This window comes from Tenrec ecaudatus, chromosome 6 (genome assembly GCF_050624435.1).
Source record: "Tenrec ecaudatus isolate mTenEca1 chromosome 6, mTenEca1.hap1, whole genome shotgun sequence".
NCBI classification, from domain to species: domain Eukaryota; kingdom Metazoa; phylum Chordata; class Mammalia; order Afrosoricida; family Tenrecidae; genus Tenrec; species Tenrec ecaudatus.
Window position 1 is genome coordinate 65,952,740 of NC_134535.1, and position 24,941 is coordinate 65,977,680.

At 45.7% G+C, this 24,941-nt stretch overlaps 1 protein-coding gene across 1 annotated transcript in view; it reads right to left on the bottom strand.

Annotated features, from left to right (window-relative positions):
• LEMD3 (LEM domain containing 3) overlaps positions 1-14,100 on the bottom strand; it is a 74,656-nt gene extending 60,556 nt beyond the window's left edge. The window contains exon 1 of the mRNA XM_075551335.1: positions 12,593-14,100. Within this exon, the coding sequence (XP_075407450.1) occupies positions 12,593-14,063 (1,471 nt within the window). The 5' untranslated portion in view covers positions 14,064-14,100. The remainder of the gene's footprint in view (positions 1-12,592) is intronic.
• Positions 14,101-24,941: the final 10,841 nt, after the last annotated feature.

Genomic DNA, 24,941 nt, shown 5'->3' on the forward strand with positions numbered 1-24,941 from the left:
TACAAGCTTTTCTTTCTTGATGTGTTTTGTTTTGTTCTTTGTCAGTGGTTTGTTGTTGTTTTGTTGTCTGGTTGTATACTGTTGCTTTGTTTTCCTCTGTCTTGTTTTCGTGCATGTTATTACCTCCACAGGTCTGTCTAAATAAGACAGGCTGGATGAACTATCTGGAGGAAAAACAACAGGACCGACAGTTCCAGGGGGACTTGGGATAGGGGGAGGTGGGGACGTAAGGAAGTGGTGTTAACAAACCCAGGGACAAGGGAACAACATGGGACCCAAATTGGTGGTGAGGAGGGAGTGGCAGGCCTGGTAGGGAATGATCAAGGGTAAGGTTATGTAAAGAAGAGGTATAGCTGTAACCCAGATGGGGACGAAGCATGGTAGTGGGGCAGGAGGAAAGTCAAGGGAGATGGAGGAAAGAGCTAGGAGTCAAAGGGCATTTATAGAGGTCTAGACAAAGACATGTACATGCAAATATATATATGAGGATGGGGAAATTGATCTATGTGTCTATATTTATAGGTTTAGTATTAAGGTGGCGGAAGGACCTTGGGCCTCTACTCGAGCCCTCAATGCATGAATACTTTCATCTATTAAATTGGCACTCTATGATGCTCACCCTCCCAACACAACTGCTGAAGCCAAAGCGGGTGAACAAGTAAATGTGGTGAAGAAAGCTGATGGTGCCTGGCTATCAAAAGAGATAGTGTCTGAGGTCTTAAAGGCTTGAAGATAAACAAGCGGCCATCTAGCTCAGAAGCAACAAAGCCCACATGGAAGAACACACCAGCCTGTGTGATCACGTGGTTCTGAAGGGATCAGTTATCAGGCATCCAAGAACAAAAAATCATTGGGTGCACAACTCCATGAAACGATCGCTGAGGACAAAAATGGGTGCATAAGCAAATGTGACGAAGAAAGCTGATGGTGCCCAGCTATCAAAAGAGATAGTGTCTGGGGTCTTAAAGGTGAACAAACAGCCATCTAGCTCAGAAGCAACAAAGTCCACATGGAAGAAGCACACCAGCCAGTGCGATCACGAGGTGCCAAAGGGATCAGGTATAAGGCATCATCCAAAAAAAAAAATACCATAGTGAATGAAGGGAGAAATGCAGAGTGGAGACCCAAAGCCCATTTGTCAGCCAATGGAGATCCCCTTGCAGAGGGGTCTAGGGGAGGAGATGAGCCAGTCAGGGTGCGACGTAGTACCGATGAAGAATACAGCTTTCCCCCAGATCCTGGATGCTTCCTCCCACCAACTACCATGATCCAAATTCTACCTTGCAAGACTGGATAGAGCAGAGGTTGTACACTGGTGTATGTAGGAGCTGGAGGCACAGGGAATCCAGGGTGGATGATACCTTCAGGACCAGGGGTGTGAGGGGCGATACTGGGAGAGTAGAAGGTGAGTGGGTTGGAAAGGGGGAATCGATTACAAGGATCTACATGTGACCTCCTCCCTGGGGGATGGACAACAGAGAAGAGGGTGAAGGGAGACGCCAGATAGGGCAAGCTTTGACAAAATTATAATCTAAAATCATCAAGGGCTCATGAGGGAGGGGGTAGCGAGGAAGGAGGGGGGGAAGCACCTGATGCAAAGGGCTTAAGTGGAGAGCAAATGCTTTGAAGATGATTAGGGCAAAGAATGTACACATGTGCTTTATACAACTGATGTATGTATATATATGGATTATGATAAGAGTTGTATGAGCCCCTAATAAAATGTTTTTAAAAAAAGAAAAAGGCTTGAGGACTGGCTCAGAAAACATAATCCATCAATCTGTTGCCTGCAAGAGACACATCTTAAGCACACAGACAAGAATATGCTAAGAATAAAGGGTTGGCAGAAAGTTTACCAACCAAATTGTAACTCAAAAGAGGCAGGGGTGGCTATCTTAATCGCCAACAAAATGGACCTCAAGATCCAAACCATAAAAAGACAGAGGGACACTACATAATGCTCAAAGTTCAGTAAACCAGGAAGCACTTAGCATATTGAATATTTATGCTCCTAATAATGGTGCGGCGAATTTCGTCAAACTATTAAAAAGATGAAAACAGAAATCACAGAATCAACAATCATAGTAGGTGACTTTAACACTCCGCTACCAGAGAAAGACAGATCACTGGGAAAGAAGCTCAGCAAAGAGGACATAGAGCTAAATAATGTAATTAGGCAACAGGGCCTGGTAGACATTTATAGAGCTTTCCATCCAAATGCAAAGTATTTCACATTCTTCTAAAGTTCACAGGGATCTTTTTCAAGAAGAGACCACATGCTGGGACACGGTGCAGACTGAGTAAATTTAAACACGTAGATATTATCTAGACATCTTTCTCAGATCACCATGCCATAACGCTGGAGGACGTCCAGAAAAGCAAGGACAACCAATTGGAGGATGAACAATGATCTCCTGTGGCATGAATGGGTACAGGCTCAGATTAGAAAGGATAGTAGGAAATTTCTAGAAACTAACGAGAACGAGAATACAACGTATCAAAACTTATGGGACACTGCGAAGGCAGTTATCAGAGGTAGCTTAGTATCATTGAACGCATATATGAAAAAAGAAGAGAGGCGAATGACATATACGTTAACACAAAACGTCCAACAACTAGAGCAGAGTCAGCACAACAACTCCTCTAATAGCAAGAGAAAAGAAATAATAAAAATCAGGACAGAGTTAAACCAGTGGGAAGACAAGAGAAAAATGCAAAAGATAAATGAGCTAACAGCTGGTTCTACGAAAGAATTAACAAAATTGACAGTCCTCTAGCAAAGCTTACCCAGGATAGAAAGGAGCAAACATCAATAGACAGGATGAGGGATGAATCAGGGGTAATAACAACAGACCCCAATGAGACTAAAAGGATAATCACAAAGTACTATGAAGGTCTGTATTCCAATGAATTAAAAAACATGGAAGACATGGATAAATATTTGGAAAAACAATCTCTCCCTAGATTATCTCAGACAGAGATCAAGAACCTCAACAAACCCATAGAGAGAAGAAATAGAGGGTCATCAAAAACCTGCCAACAAAAAAAGTCCCAGGTCCAGATGGCTTCACAGCAGATTTTTACCAAGCATTCAGGGAAGAGTTGACACCAATCCTCCAAAAAGTGTTCCATAACAGAAGAGCATGGCAAACTCCCAAACTCATTTTCCGAAGCCAGCATTAGTTTGATACCCAAACAGGGCAAGAGCACACAGGTATAGAGAATTACAGATCAATATTTCTAATGAACATAGATGTAAAAATCCTCAACAAAATTTTGGCCAATAGAAATACAAAGGTATACAAAATGTATCATCCACCACGACCAGGTAGGATTCATCCCAGAGATGCAGGGATGGTTTAACATCCGAATATCCATCAATATTATACAGCACATCGAGAAGAAAAAGGATAAAAACCATATAATATCCATAGATGCAGAAAAAGCATTTGACAACATCCAACACCCATTCCTAATCAAGACACTCATAAAGATAGGACTTGAAGGTAAGTTCCTCAAGTTTCTACAAGCTATCTAGGAAAAGCCAACGGCCAACATCATAGTCAATAGAGAAAAGACAAAAACAATCCCACTGAAAAAGAGTACAAGGCAAAGATTCCCCCGTCCCCACTTCTATTCAATATTGTTCTGGAGGTTCTGGCTAACATAAGACAGCGGAAGGACATCAAAGGGATCTAAATGGGAGAGGAGGAGGTGAAACTATCGCTAATTGCAGACGACATGATCTTGTACATTGAAGACCCCAAAAGCTCCACAGCTGGAGTACTTACAGCAATAGAGGAATATGGAAGAGCGGCAGGATACAAGATCAATAAACAGAAGTTGGTAGGTTTCCAATACACATTGGACAGGACCACAGAAGAGGGGATTAAGAAGGAAGTACCCTTCATAGTAACTGAGAAGAAACTGAAATACCTAGGAATATATTTAACAAGAAATACTAAACACCTATACTAGGAAAACTATAAGATCCTACACTACAGGAAACCAAAAGCGACCTCCACAAATGAAGAACATCCCTGCTTGTGGATTGGAAGGCTTAACATAGTAAAGATGCCAATCCAACCTAAAGCACTTTACAAGTTCAATGCTATACCAATTCAAATACCATCAACCTTCTTCAAAGAATTGGAAAAACTGACCACCAATTTCATATGGAGAGGGAAGAAAGCCAGAATTAGCAGAGAACTCAAGAAGGACACAGTTGGAGGACTCACCTTACCCAATTTTAATGCCTATTACACAGCTACAGTGGTCAAAATAGCGTACTGGCACAACGACAGACACTGAGACCAGTGGAAAAGAATAGAAAGCCCAAGAATAAAACCATCAGCATATAGACAACTGATCTTCAACAAGGTTCCCAAAACCATCAAGTGGGAAGCGGATGCCCTTTTTAACAAGTGGTGCTGGAAACAATGGATATTCACATGTAGAAAGATGAAACAAGACATTTACCTCACCCCATGCACAAGAATAAACTTAAGGTGGATCACAGACCTAAAAGTTAACCCCCAAACCATCAGGACCATCAAGGAGGGAATTGGGACTAACCTCAGAGCACTGGCCCAGGGAGCTCATAGGCTCACTGCAATAGGGATGGGTACACACACAGGTGAACTGGAAATCGATAAATGGGATCTAATAAGAATAAAGCACCTGTGCACCTTGAAAGACTTCACCAAGAGGGTGACAAGACAACCCACAGACTGGGAGAGGATATTTAGTAATGACACATCGGACATAGGGCTCATTACTAAAATCTACACCATCATGACCTGCAAAAAGAGAAAAACAGTTAACCCCCTAAGGAAGTGGGCAAAAGCACTGAAAAGAACTTTCACTAGGGAGGAGACCCATTTGGCCAATAAGCATATGAGAAAGTGTTCCAGGTCATTAGCCATAAGAGAAATCAAAACAACCAAGAGATACCACCTAACACCCCTGAGGCTAGCCCAAATCAGCAAATCAGAGAGCAACAAGTGTTGGAGGGGCTGTGGTGAAGTAGGAACCCTCCTCCACTGCCGGTGGTTGTATAGATTTGTACAGCCACTGTGGAAAGCAATCTGGAGATACTTAAAGATACTTAGAGGGTCATCCCTCTAACTGGGCATATACCCAGTGGAAGCAACAAATAAAAACACGACCAGTCATCTGTGCTCCAATGTTTATTGCAGGACAATTGCAAAGACTTGGAAACAGCCTAAGTTTCCATTGATAGATGAGTGGATTAGTAAACTCTGGTACATTCACACAATGGAGTACTATGCAGCACTGAAAAGCATGGATGATCACATGAAACACATCGTTTTGTGAGAAAGAGCTGGAAGGAATCATGTTAAGCGAGGTAAGCCAAACTCAAAAGGACAGATATAACTTGAGTCCCCTGAGGTAAGTACAATCAGCATGACAGGAACAAACACCTATCTCGCAATAAATGGGTAGAAGCCTAGATAGTTGGAGGGAGGGCAGGCCACACCTAGGGAGGGACATGAGAGCCCAGCATAAAGAAGGGGAAGCAGGTGGAGGGAGAAGCGGGGCAGGGAGAAACTGAGTTGATGGCATGGGGGGAACAGGGCACTAACCCCCCAGGCTGAGAGTATTGGTTATGTCTGCACAGAACTCGAACGTGCATACAGACCCCACCATGACATGCAAAACCAGGAGGGCAACGTAACGCGTGGAGGAATCCACAAAGAGACTGCACCATACACCAGTCCTAACCAGAATTAGCCTGACCCCCACCATGGAAGGGATTACCACAGAAAATGAAAATAGATCGTTTGGTGTGGGAAAGGAACTGACCTACCACACCCAGAAGGAAGCTGAAGCAAAGGAAGGAGGAAGAACGGAGCAGAGCACACCTGGGCCCACCAAACTGAGGATGATAGCCCGGCTTGAAGGGCCCAATGTACAGAGAGGGCCATATAGCTGGCCCGCGAGATGTGAGACATCCTGCACTGACCCATGGCCCTACATAGGACAACACCGGAGACACAATGTGGATGTGCGACTGAGCTGACCCCACCACACTGAGGCAAAACACTGGGGGCTTGTAATGGAGCAGCTGGGGAAGCAGAAAAAGGAGGTCCTGAGGGAGTAAAAAAGATCAACTCTGGAGCCAGGACGTGGCACCCCATCAGACTTGTCCAGTTCCTAAAGCTCAACAAATAAACCTTGAACTACTAACAGGCTTGCGCCCTCCACCCCACCCCACCCCCGGTCTTTTAGTTTTTTTCTCTTCTTTTAAATTTTGTATGTCAGTGGCCTTTTTGTTTGTTAGCTTGTCGGCGTTGCTGCTGTCGTCATGTTCTTATGTGCCACCTTGGTGCTGTCAAAGCCATCCCCAATTTTATGCACATATTAATATAGCTGCAGGTCCACCTAGATAAGATAGGCTGGACAATGTGAGAAGAAGACAGAACCAGGGACATGAGAGTGTGGGAGGTAGGGGAAGGGAGGAGGTGCTGGCCAACCCAGGGACAAGGGAAAAGCAAGTGGTTCAAAACCAATGGAGGGAGGGAGGAGATGGGAGAACTGGTAGGGAGTGACCAAGGGCAAGGTGACTGAGAGGAATTAGTGAAACCAGAATGAAGGCTGAACATGGTAGTGGGACAGGAGGAAAGCGTAAGGAAATAGAGGAAAGGAGTAGGAGATAAAGGGCATACATAGAAGCCTAAATACAGACATGTACATATGTAAATATATTTATGATTAGGGAGGAAAAAGACCTATGTGCACATATTTATAGGTTTAGTAGTAGGGTAGCAGGTGAACACTGGGCCTCCTCATGAGCATTCCCTTAATACAAGACCACCTTGCTCAGCTAAACGGTCATTTCTCATACCCACCTTCCCGACATGATCGCTGCAGACGTGTGCATAAGCAAACGTGGTAAAGAAAGCTGATGGTGTCTGGCTATCAAGAGATAATAGCGTCTGGGATTGAAACAAGCAGTCATCTAGCCCAGAAGCAACAAAGCCCACAAGGAAGCAGCACACCTGTGTGATCATGAAGGGCCGGGGACCAGGTTTTAAGCACCAAAGGCAGGGGTAAAAAATCATATCATCGTGAATGAGGGGAGCGCGTGATGGAGACCCAATGCCCATCTGTAAACAACTGGACATTCCTTGCAGAGGGGTAGTAGGGAGATGAGTCACTCAGGGTTCAGTGTAGCAATAACGGAACTCATAACCTTCCTCTAGTTCTTAAACGCCATCCCCCAACCCCCCAACTATCATGGTCCCAATTCTACCTTGCAAACCTGGTTAGACCAGAGGATGCACAGCAGTACAGATGGGAACTAGAAACACAGGGAACCCAGGACAAATGAACCCCTCAGGACCAGCGGTGAGAGTGGCGAAACCGGGAGGGAAAGAGGGTAGAAAGGGGGAACCAATCACAAGAATCTACATATAACCTCCTCTCTGGGTGCTGGGCACCAGAAAAGTGGGTGAAGGGAGATGCCGGCAGTATAAGATAAAATAATTATTTATAAATTATTAAGGGTTCATGAGGGAGGGGGGAGCAGGGAGGAGAAAAGGAAAATGAGGAACTGATTCCAGGAACCCAAGTGGAAAGCGAATTTTGAGAATGATGAGGGCGACGAATGTATAAGTGTGCTTTACACAATTGATGTATGTAAGGATTGTGATTAAGAGTTGTAGGAACCCCAATAAAATGATTTTTAAAAAACCAGAGGAATGGCTAGCAACTAAAAATAAAACCCGGGTAAGTTACAGACACAGTCACCAAGTTCCAAATGAGAAACACTGGCGAGTGTGTCTGTAAGTTGAATTGGTAGGTCATACTGTTCTTATTGAGCCTCACCTTCATACAAAAAAGGAGCCCTGGTGGCATCGTGGGCTGCAAACGAAAGGTCAGCCATTGGAAAAGCACCAGGCACTCCGCAGGAGAAAGATGGGAGTTTGCTAAGCCTGCAGAGTTACAGTGTGGAGATTCCCAGGGATAGCTCTTCTTTGTCTTCCTACAGAGTCGCTGTGAGGTGACACTGGCCCGATAGCAAGCTTGGTTTCTGTTTTTAGTATAAGAAAATAAGCCTTAGTGGTGTGTCAGGTAAGCATCGGACCGTTAATTTTAAAGTCAGTGGGTCACAACCATCATACAGGCTATCTGCTCCAGTAAAGCTTTACAATCCTGGAAACCCTTTGGGTCACTATAAATCAGAGTTGACTTGATGGCAGGGGGCAGGCGAATGAATGCAAAAAACAAAACAAAAACATCTTGAAGCATTTTCAATAATATAAAAGTGAAGGTGAAGAAATTGTTATGAGTAGGGACTGGTTCAAGAGTTTCAGAGTGTGGGAAATTTCCCTAACACTGAAGGGCAAGTAGGATTCCTGATGGTGCAGTGGTTACAAATTGACCTGCTAACCACAGGGTCAGCAGTTCAAAACTACCAGCTACTTCTCGAGAAAGATAGGGCTTTTTAAAAAGTTACAGTCCCAGAAACCCACAGGACCATTCTACCCTACTCTAGAAAGGGCGCTATGCATCAGAATTGACTTGATGGCAGTGAGTATCAGATGTCCCTAACCCCAGGGCTTCCTGTGGCAGTAAATACCAACTGGAGGAGAGATTGTTACGGTGGCAGACTTTAGCATTTTTGTCCAATAAGAAAGGGATCAATGAAAAGTGAGATTTTACACTTGCAATGATGTGAGGGGGCTTCAAAAAATTCATGGAAAAACTGAATTGAAAGGCAATGAAATTTGGCCACAAATTTTTGGAAGCCCCATGCAGATGGAAAGATACTTCTGGAAGAGCAGTAAGTGGAGAGAAAAAAAGAAAAGTTGAAAAATATGCATATCATGTCACCCAAGTTAAAAGTCCATAAGGCTTTTAGGTCACTTATCTCTTGGCCCTACACACCCTCTGACTTCATCACATACCTCTGCCCCTCTTTCACTATGCTCCAGGCCCACAAGCCAGTCTTTGCAAGCCTTCAACATAGCAAGCTGGCTCTTTCTTGCCTGAGGAGTTTTGTGAGTTACTCTTGCCTACACTACACTCCCTAAACAGCAATGATCTTTCCTTCAAATCATTCATTCAGATCTCAACTCACCCCTCACTTCCTCAGAGATGCCTGTCCACCTGCACAACCTCCACTGCAGTCCCCAGTTACTATCATTACCTTGTAGTAGCACCTTTTACTGCTGGAAAGTTCTTATTTAATTAATTGTCCATCCTCTTCTCTAGAATGTGAACTATGGAAAGACAGCCCTTCTGCCTTGTGCATCATTGTTTGAACAGTGCTTAGCACAAAACAGGCACTCTTATTACGCAATGTAGGTGTATATACGTCCCACTGTTTACATGGAAAGTATAAATCAAGTTCTGGAGGGATTATTTCTGGAACTTATACCAAGTGCAAGGAGTAAGATTAGGAGTAAAGGCACAAAATAAATATCACTCACATTTTGCTTCACAGATCTATATTCAAATTTTCTATAAAAATCACTTTTTAAAATAATTTAAAAACAACACAATGATCATATAAGCTTACAATAGTCGATCTATTCTGCAGTCTCTATTTTCTTTTGGTGGGCTGTCATGATCAAATTAAACTGTAGATTGGTGGCTGATTCCTGAGTTGCCTTGCTAGGACAAGTCAAAGCTAGATTCTTAAACCTCAGCACTAAAAAGAGCCTGGTTGCTTCTGCTCCTGCTGCTGCTGTGGTTGTGGGAGGCCGAAGGGTCAGTTCCTGCGAATCGTGAAGCTTACTGCCCCACAGGGTTTCCTAGGCTGCAGTCTTTATGGGAGTACACGGACTGGTGAATTCAAGCTGTCAACCTTGCATTTAGCAACCCATTTTAGAGATCATCTAATCTGACCCCTAGTTTCCCCCAATAAGGCACTGAGAACAGAACTCAAGTAATTTAAATAGAAATAGGAGGCTGGTGCAAACAACTTTTCATTCAACTACTAACCAAAAGGTTGGCAGCTCCAACCCCCACACAGGGATTTTTAATTAAAAAATCAACGAACAAATGATTAAGAATTATTTGAAAAGCCAAAACCAAACTCACTGACATGGACTCAGTGCTGACTCATAGCGACCCCATGTGAGTTCCCAATACTGTAACTGTTTCTTCCCCAAGAGCTGCTGGTGATTGGAGATGCTGGAGGATTCAAACCGCCAACTGTACAGATGCTAGCCCAGTGCTTAAGCAACTACACCACCAAGGCCCTAAGCATTATTTGAAATGCTAGTCTATTATATGTTCTATAATCTAAATGTGATAACTAATAAAAGCCTATTAGAGCTTACTCTCTCATATAACCTACAATCTTCTGGTGAAATTATTACTCAAAGTAAAATTGTTTCCTGAAGCACACTACTTGACCAATGAACTCCATGGTTAAGCATCAAAATATGACAAAAGATTTAGAATGCATAAATATAGGGAGTGAAAATTAATCACTCTTCAAATACCAACACCGTTAGGTATACAGACTAACTGAACACCCAGGCACTTCTTTCCACTAGAATATACAATAGAATCTACGGTATATTCTGGTGGAAATGAATAATATACTTGATATTTTTAGTAAATCAAGTGTATCTATTGAATAGACCAAGTATATCATACTTTTAAGAATTCAGTTATTCCTTGATTCAAATTCCTCTATCAAAATCTACAATGTATATTTAATGGAATTTAATGAAAATTAAATATTGAATAGGTAAGACAATGTGCTAAATACCACTTATAGGAACTTATAGTTTCCCTTAACTGTTTCACTTTACAGATATATTGTACTTTACTTACACCAAATCTTGCCTAAACTTTTGACTACCATTCAAAACCAAACTCACTGCCATCAAGTCAAGTCAATGCTGACTCATAGTTGTCTGTTTAAGTCCTGGTGGCACTGTGGTTAAACACTTGGCTGCTAACAGAGAGGTTGGCAGTTCAAACCCACCAGCAACTTCACTGAAGAATAAAGTGTCAGTCAGCTTCAGTTCAGAGTAACAGCCTTGGAAACCCTGGGGCACAGTTCTACTCTGGCCTATTGGAATACTGAGTCAGAATCAACTCAAAGGCAGGTTTCAATTTTTGGTTCTAGTACATTTGTTCAACAAACTCTAATTTGACCCTCACAACCTCTTGAGCGGAACAGACACTATTTTTCCTATTTAATAAATGAGCAAAGTGAGGCTAAGAGGTTGGTCATTTAGACAAGCCCTGGAACCTAGATCCTCCAGCTCGTTGCCGATATTCTTGGAATCCAACCAGACTATATCACATTTACTGGAAGAGTAAAATATTTTATTCCAATACATAAGAAAACATTAGCCATTCATCTACTGAGGATTAAAATGTTACATTCTTGATTGAGAATTGTGCTCATCAATAATTCTCCAGAAAAATCCTACCAACCACAGCTTTTTGAATCCTAAGAAAAAACTTAAGCAAACTCACTGCCATGGAGTCAGTGATGATTCGTAGCAAACCCCTGTGGGTTTCCGGAACTGTACCTCTCTATGGGATTAGAAAGCCAAGTCTCTCTCCCTCGGAGCTGCTAGTGGTTTTGAACTGTGGGCAGTGCGTATCCCAGCCCAAGCTGCAGATCTTTGCTGCCAGAGATCAGGAAACGGAATCTCCAGCTCCTTTCACCTTCTCCCCTTTGCTCAATATGCTGCCATCACACTAGCCTACAGGAAAGTTCTTGCTCAACTCAAAGCCTTTCCTCTTGTCCTCAGCCCAGCTCCACTGTCTCCTTCCGCTTCAAGTCTCCCCTCAAATGGTACCTCCTCTAGCCGCCAAGGTAAAAGAGCACAAAACAATTACTTTATCCTTATCGCCCTTACAAGAATATAAAACAATCTGCATCGGCTGTGTGTGTGTGTGTTTACAGGTAGGACTATTTGGACTCCTTAAGGCTGCATCCCAGGAGCAGCATGCATGAAGTGCTGAGAAGCTGGGGGAATGAATAAATGAACACACCCACTTACAGTCACCTCGCATATGTAAGTATGTGGCAGGGCCTGGAATCCAATCCAGGGACACAGGATGATCCCAAGCTCCTACACTGCCTGCAGAAGGGAGGGGAGCTGCATCGGGTTGGGTAACCGTTTGAATGAAGATGCCAGTTAGTTCATAGGGCTTCTTAATGGCTATGTGCTGTTACAAAAGAGCTTGCCTGAATTCCAAGAGAGCACCCAGAGCATTCACCGTGACTCTTTGCAGACACAATACTTAGAAACTGTTGGGCTAGTAGCACCTTAAGAACGAATGAAAATTTCAAGTCTGTCACACACACACGTTTTTACCAGGACACCTGTAATGCCGGATTCTTTTAGAAGCTGCTCCCCGGCTCACAATCGGGCAGAAATGTCTGCACACCAGCCCTGGGGGATCAGAACAGCATGGCTCTTTCTTAAAGCAGAGGTCACCAATGCACGCCACATCTCGGGAGTCAGGCTGTTCAAGCAAGCTCTTGCCACACACAAGTCGCCTTGTGTCGACCACCAGGTGCAGACAAAGCAGGCCCGTGGCCCGCAGCACCCCCTAACTGCCCAGGCCCCGGGGTTTGCATACTTACTGCCCAGGCCTCCATCCTCGGCCACGCCCGTCCCTCTCATGCCCAGGTAGGTGAGTCCCAGGAGGAGGAAAAACAAGCAGGCCGCCGTTAGGAGGATCATCGACAAGTAGTGGGCGCTGAAGCCGCCCGGGGGGGACACCTCCTCGCGTTTAAATTGCTGGAGGAGCGCCTCCTCGGGCTCGGCGAGCTTGGGCCGGCCGTAGGTGCTCTTCAGGTAGGTGTGATTGGCGGCCGTGTGGTTGGAGTGATTGACGCGGAGGGCGCCGGCGGCGGCGGCCGCGGGCGGGACGGGCGGCAGGCCGTGCGAGCAGCCGCGCGGCGGCGGGTCCGCGCCGAAGGCCCCCCCGCCGACGTGGTTGTTGGCTTTGCGGAGGGCGCCGGCGGGCGAATCCAAGGTTGCGTCCGGGTCGCTGAGCGGCGGCGCCCGCGGCTTGGCGTTCGCGCGGAATCGAGGACCGGCGCTGGCCTCCGCGGGGTCACACCCTGCGCCCCGCGCCGCCGCCGCCGCCGCCTCGAGGTCGCGGCTCCCGTCTAGACGGCCCGCGGCCGCCGCCCTGTCATTCATCGCGACGCCGCCCCCGCCCGGCGCGGGGGGCTCCAGCCGGCCGCCCGCCGACCTCGCCGCCTGCGGGGCCAGGGCTCTGCTGTGGCTCCGCCGGGCCCGGGGCCGCGAGAGGGGCTCGTCCTTCGCTACCTGCCTGCCGGCGGCCACGTCGCCGTCGTCGTCCTCCTCCGAGTCCGAGTAGCTTTCCCGGCAGCTGTAGGGGAGCAGCCGGCTGCCATTCACCGTCCGGCTCGGCCACGGCGCCTCGTCTTCCCCCGCCGCTCCTTCGCGCTCCGACGGGCCGGGCGGCTCGGGCGCCGCCGGCCTCCGGGCCCCCCACCACGAGGGGGGCTTCCTGCGCTCGGCCGGGGAGCTGCCGGTCACGTCGCCCGCGGCCAGCGGGGCCGGCGGCGGCTTGAGCCCGCGGCACTGGAGCGCCGCCCGCTCTCTCCTCCCGCCGCCGCCGCCGGCCTGCTCGCGCGGACCGGCCTCCACGTCCGACTCGTCGGAGCTGAAGCCCAGCAGCACTTTGCTGCCGGCCGGGGGCGCGGCGCAGGCGGCCCCAGGCCCGCCCGGAGGGCTGTCCGGGCCCGCGCCCGGGACTCGGCCCAGGCCCCCAGGGGTCCGCAGGGAGGAGAGGTCGCCCGCGAGCGCGCGGACCCCCATCCCCGCCGCCGGGCCCGCGGCGACGGCGGTGTTATTGTTATTGCTGTTCCGCGTCTTGCTGCCGCGGCCCCCGGACCGGTGCTGCTGCTGCTGCTGCTGCTCTTCCTCGCGGAGCTTCTTGAGCTTCTTGAGGTAGACCGGGCGGGTGCTCTCCGTCACCGGGCCGGGAGACAGGCCGTAACGGCGCAGCTGGGAGAAAAGCTCCTCGTCCGAGAGCTGTTGAGGCGCCGGAGCCGCCGCCGCCGCCGCTGCCGCCGCCATTTTCTCTCCAGGGTGTTTTAGAAGCTCCGCGCTACCGGAAGTGACGCGCCGCCCTAGACCCTGAACTAGACCGGGCTGCGTCGCCCGCCCCGCGCCGCGAGCGCCGCGGCCAATGGGAGGCGCGGGAGGCGCTCACCTGAGCGGGAAAGGGCCACCTGAGCGGCGAGCCCTTCCCGCGGGCGGCTGCTCTCCACGTTTTCACTTCGGGGTCCCGGCACCTTCTGCTGCGCCGTGCTGTTTTCAGCGCTTGCTTGCCGCGCTGGCCGCCCTGCCCTTCCCACTGCCGTTCCCGGGAGCTGCCTGGTTAAACCACGCCTTGACCTCTTCTCCAGTGTTCTTGCTACCCGAACGGTATGATTGCCAAGAAATCTACCGGGAAATCCATGGCACTGCTTTGCTTTCCGTCCTCCTTCGCAATGCCAGTGGGAGCCTACTCCAATGAATCCCTGTGGCCGGACTAGGTTGGCAGTGTCCTTGTCTCGTTCCCCGTTTTCTCATTTAAGTGTTTCTCTCCACTCCACTCTCACCTGCCTGCTCCAATGACTTCAAGCCGCTCTCCGGGGGAATCTTCTTTCCTCTTCCTAGGAAAGGTTTCAGAAGGGACCAGTCACCATTGCAGGGTTCCATAGTATTGGTTATGCATTCATTAGTTGATTGTAAGATAAACATCCCCTGCTTTGTTCTCGACCACCAGTTTTTGAAAATGTGCTTAATTTTGTGACTGGGGTGGGGAGGTGTAATAACACCATCCCATTTATTTCCTTTACAGCACCTGTGTGGCGTGCTTATTTGTTTGGCGATATACATAATTAATCAGTTCTTGACATTAGTAAAAGCTTACTAAATATTTGCTAAATTAATATAATAGATGAAAATTTTATGTAACAAAAGTGTAATATGAAGAGGAAGAACCCTCCTGAGTAGTCAGAAAAAGGAAAATTTGTGTCTAGAAAGCCTTATTTTCAGAGAATTGTGCCCAATTTTGTGAAGATCTTGTCCCTTCTAAAATCCTGACATAGCTGACACTTCTTGGGTGCAAAATTCTAGCACTTGTACTATAATTTATTGTGCACAATACCTGGTGCAATACAGCAGTGATTGTGAGATGAAATCTATTACCTGGTTTACACCTGGAGCACTTGTAGGGTAGTGGCTTCCCTGCCCGCAGAATAAATAAAGCTGGGTGCCTTCAGGCAGCAGAGTGGGATCCCCGTTGGGCATTTATTGGCTCTAAAGAAGCTTTATAACACTTACCAGCAGCAGGACTGAGAGGCAGAGGACCAGTGAGAGTGCTTGCCGCATGGCTGAAAAGAGGTGCTGTTGCAAAGGGATCCTTCAGGGCAAAAAAAACCTACCCAAACCCAGAAAACATCGCAATATCCTTGCTCCTTTGAAACCTGTTTGTTTCCCTAATAAACGCCCATAGCCATGAGTGATGTGAGTTCTATGTGGCCATTCCAATGGATTATTGAATCCAGCCAGAAGTAGAGCATTGAGAAGGATGGTTGGTATCTGACAAGACAAAGAAGAATGAAGGCTGGAGGCGTGTCAGCACTGCCCCACTGCAATCATTCTTGGGCAGATTTGGAATTGGACTCTAGAGAAGAACAGATGTAGATAGACACCATTTCCCCACATACATACTACCTTTTTCAACATCTTGAGTCCAACAGAAGAATATGTGTGTCCCATTAAGTCAATTCTCACTCCTAACTATAGGACAGAGTAGAACTGCTCTCTTCTGTTACCTTTTGGGAAGTAGATCCTTGGATGTTTTCTCCATCCACCAACCTTCTTTCTCAATGCTGATATTAATCTTCTCCCCCATAGAAGTTTCATCTTCTTTGCTGGATCCAATAATCCTTTGCATCTGGAAGCACAACACTCACGATTATGGGGTTTATTAGGGACGTTACAATTGAGGATCAGAAATGGACATGTCTCTTCCGGTCAGAGCGCCTTCTCTCAGTGTGCTTGCTGGCATGCCTCTCTCTGGTCATTGCCCTCTTAGCCAAGTAGCCTCTTAACCTCTGCCCTACCCAGTTCTGTGCATCAGTAAACCCTAATTTCCCCAATTAAGTGGTTAGAAGTAGCCCATCCCATAATTGAACATTCTTGACCAAAGGCACTCAGTTTTCTTCACTCTGTGGGCTGGAAACTCAGTCTTGGGCTCTTGGCAGCTCCTCTGCCATGTACATCTCTGGTGTCCTGGCTCTCTGTCTCGTGGTTTAAGAAGATTCAGTGGGCAGGACTCTTTGGTTCTAAATAATATGCCCCATTCTTGGCTCTTCAATCTTGATAGTAGTTACAATCCCTTGCTTCTGCTTCTTTAATGGCTTATTTAAAGCCCAGCAGGATGGCAAAATGATGAATCCCTGTTTTGATTTCTTGTCTTGATCAACTAGTTGAATCTCTGTTTCAAATGATCCTAGGTTGGACCTACCATTAAATTCCTCCCAGCTGGGATGAAACACAGAATGCTTTATCCCTCTCTAACATTGAAGAACCAACCAAAGTTTTCATTGGTCCCCAGCCTCCTGGAGTGCTGCATTAGAAACTTTATATCAACTCCATCAACATCCACTATACTCACTACACTTCTTAGTAATCATCTAAAAGCAGTCACTCACCGTGAAATGCCAGGAAATTTGGAAGACCAACTGACTGGAAGAGATCCATATTTTTTTTCCATTCATAGAAGGGCGACACAACAGATGTTCAAATTATAGAACAATATCATTAATATAAAATGCAAGTAAAATTTTACTAAGAATCATACGAACAACAGTTACAGCGGTGCATTGACGGAGCTGCCAGAGGTCCAGACTGGATTTGGAAGAGCACATGACACAACGGATATGCTGAGGTCAGATGGATCTTGGCTCAAAGCAGAGACTATCAGAAAGAGGATTACTTTTGTTTTATTCACTGTGCCAAGGCATTCGACTGTGTGGGCCATAATAAACTATGGAGAACCTTGAAAACAATGGGAATTTCAGAACACTTAATAGTGTTCATTCGGAACTTGTATATGAATCAAGAGTTGTGCAAACAGTACAAGGGAATACTCCATGGTTTTAAATCAGGAAAACTGTGTGTTGGTGTTGTGTCCTCTCACCATATTTATTCAATCTGTATCAGAGGAGCTAGATTATATATAGCGTGGCATCAGGATTGGAGGAAGGCTTATGAACAACCTGCAGTATTCAGGTGACACTACCTTGCTTGCAGAAAGCAAGGAGGGCTTGAGGCACTTACCGATGAAGATCAAGGATTGTAGCCTTCAATATGAATCAAGCCTTAATGTAAAGAAGACCAAAATCCTCACACCTGGACCAATAGGTAACATGATAAATGGAGAAAAGGTTGAAGTTGTCAAGAATTTTGTCTTATTGGGGGGGGGGGGGACCGGGAAGGGAGGGGAAAAAATGAGGACCTGATGCCAGGGGCGTAAGTGGATAGCAAATGTTTTGAGAATGATGAGGGAAATGAATGTACAAATGTGCTTTACACAATTGATGTATGGATGGTGATAAGAGTTGTATGAGCCCCTAATAAAACGATTAAAAAAAAGAATTTTGTCTTCCTTGGATCCACAATCAATGCTCATAGAGGCAACAGTCAAGATCAAAAGATGTGTTGCATTAGGTTAATCTCTGCAGAAGACCTCTTCAGAGTATTGAAAAGCAAGGGTGTTACTTTGAGGAATAAGGTGCACCTGACCCAAGTCATGGTATTTTCAGTTGCCTCTATGTATGTGAAAGTTGGACATTGACAGATCTGTTTTAATAAGATAGTCTGGATGAATAATCTGGAGGAGAAAACATGGGACAGTTCCGGGGGGACATGGGAGAGAGGGAGGTGGGGGGAAAGGTAGTGGTGTTAACAAACCCAGGGACAAGGGAACAAGTCATCCAAATCGGTGGTGAGGAGGGTGTAGGAGGCCTGGTAGGGCGTGATCAAGGGTAATGTAACCAAGAGGAATTACTGAAACCCAAATGAAGACTGAGCATGATAGTGGGACAAGAGAAAAGTCGAAGGAAGTAGAGGAAAGAGCTAGAAGGCAAAGGGCACTTATACAGGTCTAAACAGGCATGTACATATGTAAATATATATGAGGATGGGGAAATAGATCGATGTGCATATATTTATAGGTTTAGTATTAAGGTAACAGATGGACATTGGGCCTCCACTCAAGTACTCCCTCAATGCAAGAATACTTTCTTCTATTAAACTGGTATTCTATGATGCTCACCTTCCTGACAACCTGAAGACAAAGTGGGTGAATAGGTAAATGTGAAGAAAGCTGATGGTGATGGTGCCCGGCTAGCAAAAGATATAGCATCTGAGGTCTTAAAAGCTTGAAGGTAAACAAGCTGCCATCTAGCTCAGAAGCAACAAAGTCCACATGCAAGAAGCACACCAGCCTGTGTGATCACAAGGTGTCGAAGGGTTCAGCTATCAGGCATCATCATTACAAAAAATCATATAGTGAATGGGGTGGGGGGAGTGCAGAGTGGAGACCCAAAGCCCATTTTTAAGCCACTGGACATCCCCTTACAGAAGGGTGTCAGGGAGGAGATGAGCCAGTCAGGGTGCTATGTAGCAATGATGAAACACACAACTTTCCTCTAGTTCCTAAGTGCTTCCTCCTCCCCCACTATCATGATCCCAATTCTATCTTACAAATCTGGCTAGACCAGAGGATGTACTGGTACGGATAGGAACCGGAAACAGGGAATCCAGGATGGATGATCCCTTCAGGACCAGTGGTGTGAGTGGCCATACTGGGGGGGGTGGAGAGATGGGTTGGAAAGGGGGAACTGATTACAAGGATCTACATATAACCTCTTCCCTGGGGGGCAGACAACAGAAAAGTGGGTCAAGGGAGACGTTGGACAGGGCAAGATATGACAATTTTTAAATTATCAAGGGTTCATGAGTGAGGGGGGAACGGGGAGGGAGGGGGAAAATGAGCTGATGCCAGGGCCTTGGGTGGAGAGCAAGTGTTTTGAGAATGATGAGGGCAATGAATGTACAAATGTGCTTTACACAGTTGATGTATGTATGGATTGTGATAAGAGTTGTATGAGCCCCTAATAAAATGATTTTTTTAAATAAAAGGAAGTTGGACATAGAATAAAGAAGACCAAAGAAGTATAGATGTATCTGAATTGTCCTTCTGGAGAAGAATATTGAAAGTACATGGACTGCTAAAAGGACAAACATCTTATTGGAAGAAGGGCAGAGTGCTCCTTAGAGGCAAGAATGACAGGACTTCATCTTACATGTTTTGGTCCTGTGAGGTGAACAATCCCTGGAGAAGGACATCATTTTTGTTAAAGTGGAGGGGCAGCAAAAAAGAGGGAGACCCGGAAGGAAATGGATTGTCATCACGGATGCAACAATAGAAACAATTGTGAGGATGGTGCACGCAGGACCATGTAGTGTTTTGTTCTGTTGTGCAAGAGGTCGCTATGAATTGGAAGCAACTCACTGGCACCTAACAACAACATCTAAAAATCTCTGTCCTGCTGGGGTCCTTTCCTAATTTCCTCTTCCCCTTCTCTGAATTACTTTATGTCTCTGGCATCTGTAAAACCCATGCAGGGAAGCCATGCCAGTAACTCGACAAGTTGTTGCTTTGTTTCCACACCTGATTTGCATGGTCCCATCCAGTCATTGTTGGACGTTGCCAGGACTGACTGGAAGAGCCCCATCACTGCGTGACACCTTTAAAAGTCTTTGAGATGGAAAGGCACGTCCTTATCCTTCAGCACTGAACAATGTAAATATACAGAAGTTCCTCAATCAGTGACTGCTAAGCTCTTAAAGAATTTGAACCCTGTGGTTCAATGGTTTGTTTTTTTTTTTAATGTGGTCTTTCTGCCCCATGCTGTAATTCTCCCAGTATGAACCTTTCCCATCCGCTAAAGGTTTGATCAGTTTGCTCTTTGCATAAGCAGTTTCAGAGATCTGTTGGCCGGATTGCTGTCCACGTTTACAGAGATTGGCTGCCTCTGCTCCCAAGATGATTTTAACCACATTAGCCATCCACCCCCATCCTCGCAAAACACCAAACTCACCACCATTGAGTTGGTTCCGACTCATAGCAACCCCATAGTGACCCTAAAGGACAGAGTCGAACTGCCTACTTGGGTTTCTGAGACTGTGTCTCCACACCTCATCTTTCTCCCTCGGTCTGGTGGGTGGTTTCGAACTGCTGATTTTACAGTTAGCAGCCCAATGCATAACCCACTATACTACCAGGACTTCTAAAATGTGGAGGTTCAGGTAGGACTTCCAGAGCACTGAAAGCCAAGAGCGGAGCGTGCCTTTTAGACATAGGCCCCTGCACGGAGAACCTCCCGGAGGAGCTGTAATACAGGGAACACTGCTCAGGTAACTCTGAAGACAGAAAGAAATGGCAGTAACCACAGGAGAACCCAGCGTCAGAGAAATGTGGCATTGGTGCCATAGCAGGACCCATGGCATTGGCCGGAAAAGTAGGCCAGAGAGGAAGATGGCTGTGGTGGGCGGAGTTAGCCCACAGGCCAGAGCAGGGCGCCTCTAGCCAGATAGGACTTTGTCAAGGAAGCTGGCTGCTCTTAAAGGGGAAACAACCACACTTTGCACCGGCAATGTGCACCAGATCCGAGCAAGTGGCAACATGGGGGTCCAACCAACCTGCCTCTGGCTGCAGCAGACTGCGCTGCGAACTGTGAGCTAAAGCTGAGAGGGAACCATACCTAAGGGCCAAGAGATTACCTTCAGAGGCTTGTCAGGGTTGCCCATAAAAATGGCTTGGCCTGGGGAGCTGTTGTAATACTATCCTAACCCTGGCACTGGCCCAGGTTGTCCCAAAGCTGCTGGTTGAAAGCTGCACTGGTAAATGGACCAGACCGGGCCAAGAAAAGCCACGGAGAGACAGATTGAGCGCAGCCAGGGCACACCTGACCAGAGGTGATGACACATCTGCTGAGAGAAACACCTGTTGACACCTAGGCCATGCCATGCCCACGGGTGACACACATGGATATGAGTAATTTGGGAAGGGGGAGGAAGCTTCTTTTTAAAACATAAGTCCATTCCTCTCCCACGATGCTAAATGGGGTACTTGGGGGGTTTGTCGATTACCAATTCACCTCAAGTCTGATCCTATTATTTCCTGTTCATGTTTTTAAAATAATAATAGCCTTTTATTGCTAATACTTAGTAAAGTGTCTGTGTGTGCAGTGCAATTGGATCAGATAGTAACATCCTTTTCCTTGTGTGTAGTGACAGAGTTTTATCACTGCTTTTAATTTTGAAAAGCTCCAGCTGGTGTAATGGTTATGAGTTGGGCTGCTAACCCCAGGGTCCAAAGTTCAAAACCACCAGCTTCTCCAAGGGAGAAACACAAGGCTTTCTGCTCTTGTCAAGAGCTACAGTTTCACAGACTCACAGGGACAGTCCTACCCTGTCTTGTAGTATCCCCATGAGTTGGCATTGATTTGATGACACGGGGTTTGCTTTTCTTTTTCTTTTTTTTGCATGCATATGGTTGGAACACACAGTAAATGCTTGATACATTTTAACCAATGTGAGGATGATGACCCTAAACATATCGTCATCATAATCATCATCTAGTGGGAGAGACATATGATCACAAACTTAATCAAACTTGTATCAGTCTACCAGAGAGGTTAGCATTGGAGTTAAGTAAAACTAAATATGGGTCCAGTCCTGTCTTCGTTTTATCCTTCTTTCAACATTTGTTCCACACCCTACTGCCTCTGCGGGTAGAAATCATAGATGTTTGTTGACTCAATTTCTAATTTTCATGAGCTTATAAAAATTGTCATGCCACTTATATTTCTGCCTGAAAATCCTTATAGGACTTTGGGCGAGTGACTTGATGTTTCTGAGCCTTGCTTTCTTTATACACAAAAGTAGGATATTTTTCCTGCCTCTTCAAAAACCTCTTTTATGAGGAATGGTGAGCAAACAATGCCATAGGCAGGGGAACAACTAAGGAATTAAAAGAAACAACGAGGAGGATGCAGAGATCCTGGTGTCTGGTGGTGCTGGCGCAACAGCAATCAAGCTGAGAGGAATTACTAAGAGGCAGAAGAATAGCGAGCATGATGGTGGGGCAGGAGGTAGGTAAAAGGAAACAGAGGAAAATACTAGGAAGCAAAGCTATGGATAGAAGTATAAACATAAGTATGCACTTATATAAATATATTAATTCATAAAAATAGAGGTATTGGCCTATGTACATATATTTATATGCCAATACATTGAGGAAGTGGACAGACTTGGGCCTCTGCTCAAGCCCTCAACACAAGAACACTTTGTTTTAACAACCTGGCATTCTGTGATGCACACCCTCCTGACAAGATTACTGAAGACAAATTGGGTGCATAAGCAAATGTAGTGAAGGAAGCTGATTTTGCCTAGCTATTAAAAGATATAGCATCTGGGTCTCATAGGCATGAAGTTAAACAAGTGGCCATCTAGCTGAGAAGCAACAAGCCTACATGGAAGGAGCACACCAGCCTGTCTGATCATGAGGTGTCTACAGAATCAGGTAACGGGCATCAGAAGACCCCAAACAAACAAACAAAACATATTGTTGAGAATGAGGGGGGTTAGAGCAGAAACACAAAACCCATCTGTAGACAATAACAATAGGACATACCTCACAGAAAGGTTACAAGGAAGGGATGAGTCAACCAGGGCGCAGTATAACACCAATGAAACACAATATTTCTCTGGTTCCTTGAGGCTTCCTCACCCCCCACTATCATGACCCCAGTCCTGCCTTTCACTTCTGGCTAGACCAGCAAGTACACTGGTCCAGATAAGAGCTCATGACACACAGAACACACAGAACCCAAGTTAGATAAGCCCCTCAGGAACAGAAATGGGAGTATTGATACCAGGAGGGTAAATGGAAGGCAGGGAGAGGAGGGGAGGAAGGGGGAACCAATCTCAATGATCAACACATAACTCCCACCCATCAACCCAGGAGGGACTGACAACAGAAATGTGGGTGAAGGGAGACAGCAGTCAGTATAAGATACGAAAATAATAGTTTATGAAGGGGTCACAAGGGTTAGGAGAGTGGGAGGGAGGGAAAAAAGTGGAGCTGATACCAAGGGCTCAAATAGAAATACATGTTTAGAAAATGATGATGGCAGCATATGTACAAATATGCTGACACAATTGATGTATGGAATGTTATAAGAGCTGTAAGAGCCCCAATAAAATGATTAAAAAACTATTTTATGGACTAAATGAGGTTATGTTTGCATAATGATTAGCACCTTGCCTGACACACAATATACAGGTAACAAATGTTAGCCAAAAATGTAGAAGACCAGCATTGTGTGCATCCATTTCTATGCAAAGCTCCTGAGAACTTCATAAAGCAGCAATTAAAAAAAAATGTTGCCAAACACATAGAAATACTCGAACTCTCCTCAAGACATTTCAATAATCCCATGAGAAAGTTAATGAAGATCAAAGGCTTTGACAGACATCCGTTCTTGGTTGTTTCAGCCCTAGGGGGGTGACAAGTTTGGGAATAAATTAAAAACCAAAGAAATAAATTCATTTATTGGGGAAACCATATTCTCTCAGAACCTAAATCAATTATTTTCAATCATGATGTGATTGCCTGCTCTACTGGACACATAATAAATACTCAGTAAATTATTGTTGAGAATGAGTAGACACTTCTGTAGAAGCATCTGCTCTGTTTACACATTCAGTATTATAGCCAAATATTAATAACAATGACAACTATGAATGATATACAACCTTACACTTTACAATGAAATTCCATATGTGTGGCATCATTTTACACAAAACCTCTGTCCTCTGAAGATCCTGAGGGCATGATTTATCCCATGGGTTTATATAGTTCAGCCTTAGCTGGGTGTTTGAGAAGACGAGTCTTTCTCAAAAGAAGAGCCATCACTGCCCCAGCATAGCCGGCCGTTTCCAGCATTCCCCTCTGTTGCAGCTGGGTATGACTCCTGTTTCCAGATTGATGACACTTTAAAGCATGAGGATCTAATTTTTAATTGGCATCATAGACAAATGGCACCCAGATGTTGACAGGGAGTGCTAATCCAGACTCGTTCCTGCTCCATAGCTTCTCAAGATTTGACCTTGAGAAACACGCGTGATGAATTCCTGAAGGAGAGACTGTCCCTTTTTCCTCTAGACTCTAGAGAAACATTTTTAAGTCTCTAGAGCCTAGAGTCTTAAAACTCTGTCTCTGCCCTAAAGTTGCTCATCAGAGGCCTATCTTCAGTGAGCCACATTACCCCCACTTTGTTGCTCCCACTCCTTAAGCCTGCATCTCCCAGTTCCAAGCAGAACAACTTGCTCTATGTCAGACTTCATAGTCATGGCACTTGATGATCTTGAAGGATCTTCCAAAGAATGGTGTGAAATCTGACATTATGTTTACATGAAGATACTGCCCTTGAAGGTGTGACTTTTCCTAGAGGAGTGTCCTTTCTTTTCTCAGTGTTAGAAAGTTTCACTTTTCTAGAGCCATGTGTTTTTTTTTGTTTGGTTGGGTTGGTTCTGTTTGAGGTACAATTCACTACTTTAGAGTGCACATCCATGTGCCCTTCAGTACGTTTACATTCATCTGCAGCCATCACCTCCACCGACTTCCAAAGCGTTTTCCTTACCCAGAGGATATCTCAAATCCCTGAAGCAGTCATTCTTCGGGCCCTGGAAACCATTCATTCATCTTTCACCCATATCGTGGCATCAGAATCAGTAGTCATTTTTCATATGCCTCCATAAGATTCTATTGATTGAATATGTCACATTTTGTTTATCAGTTCATCCAACGAATGGCTTTTCTAGGAT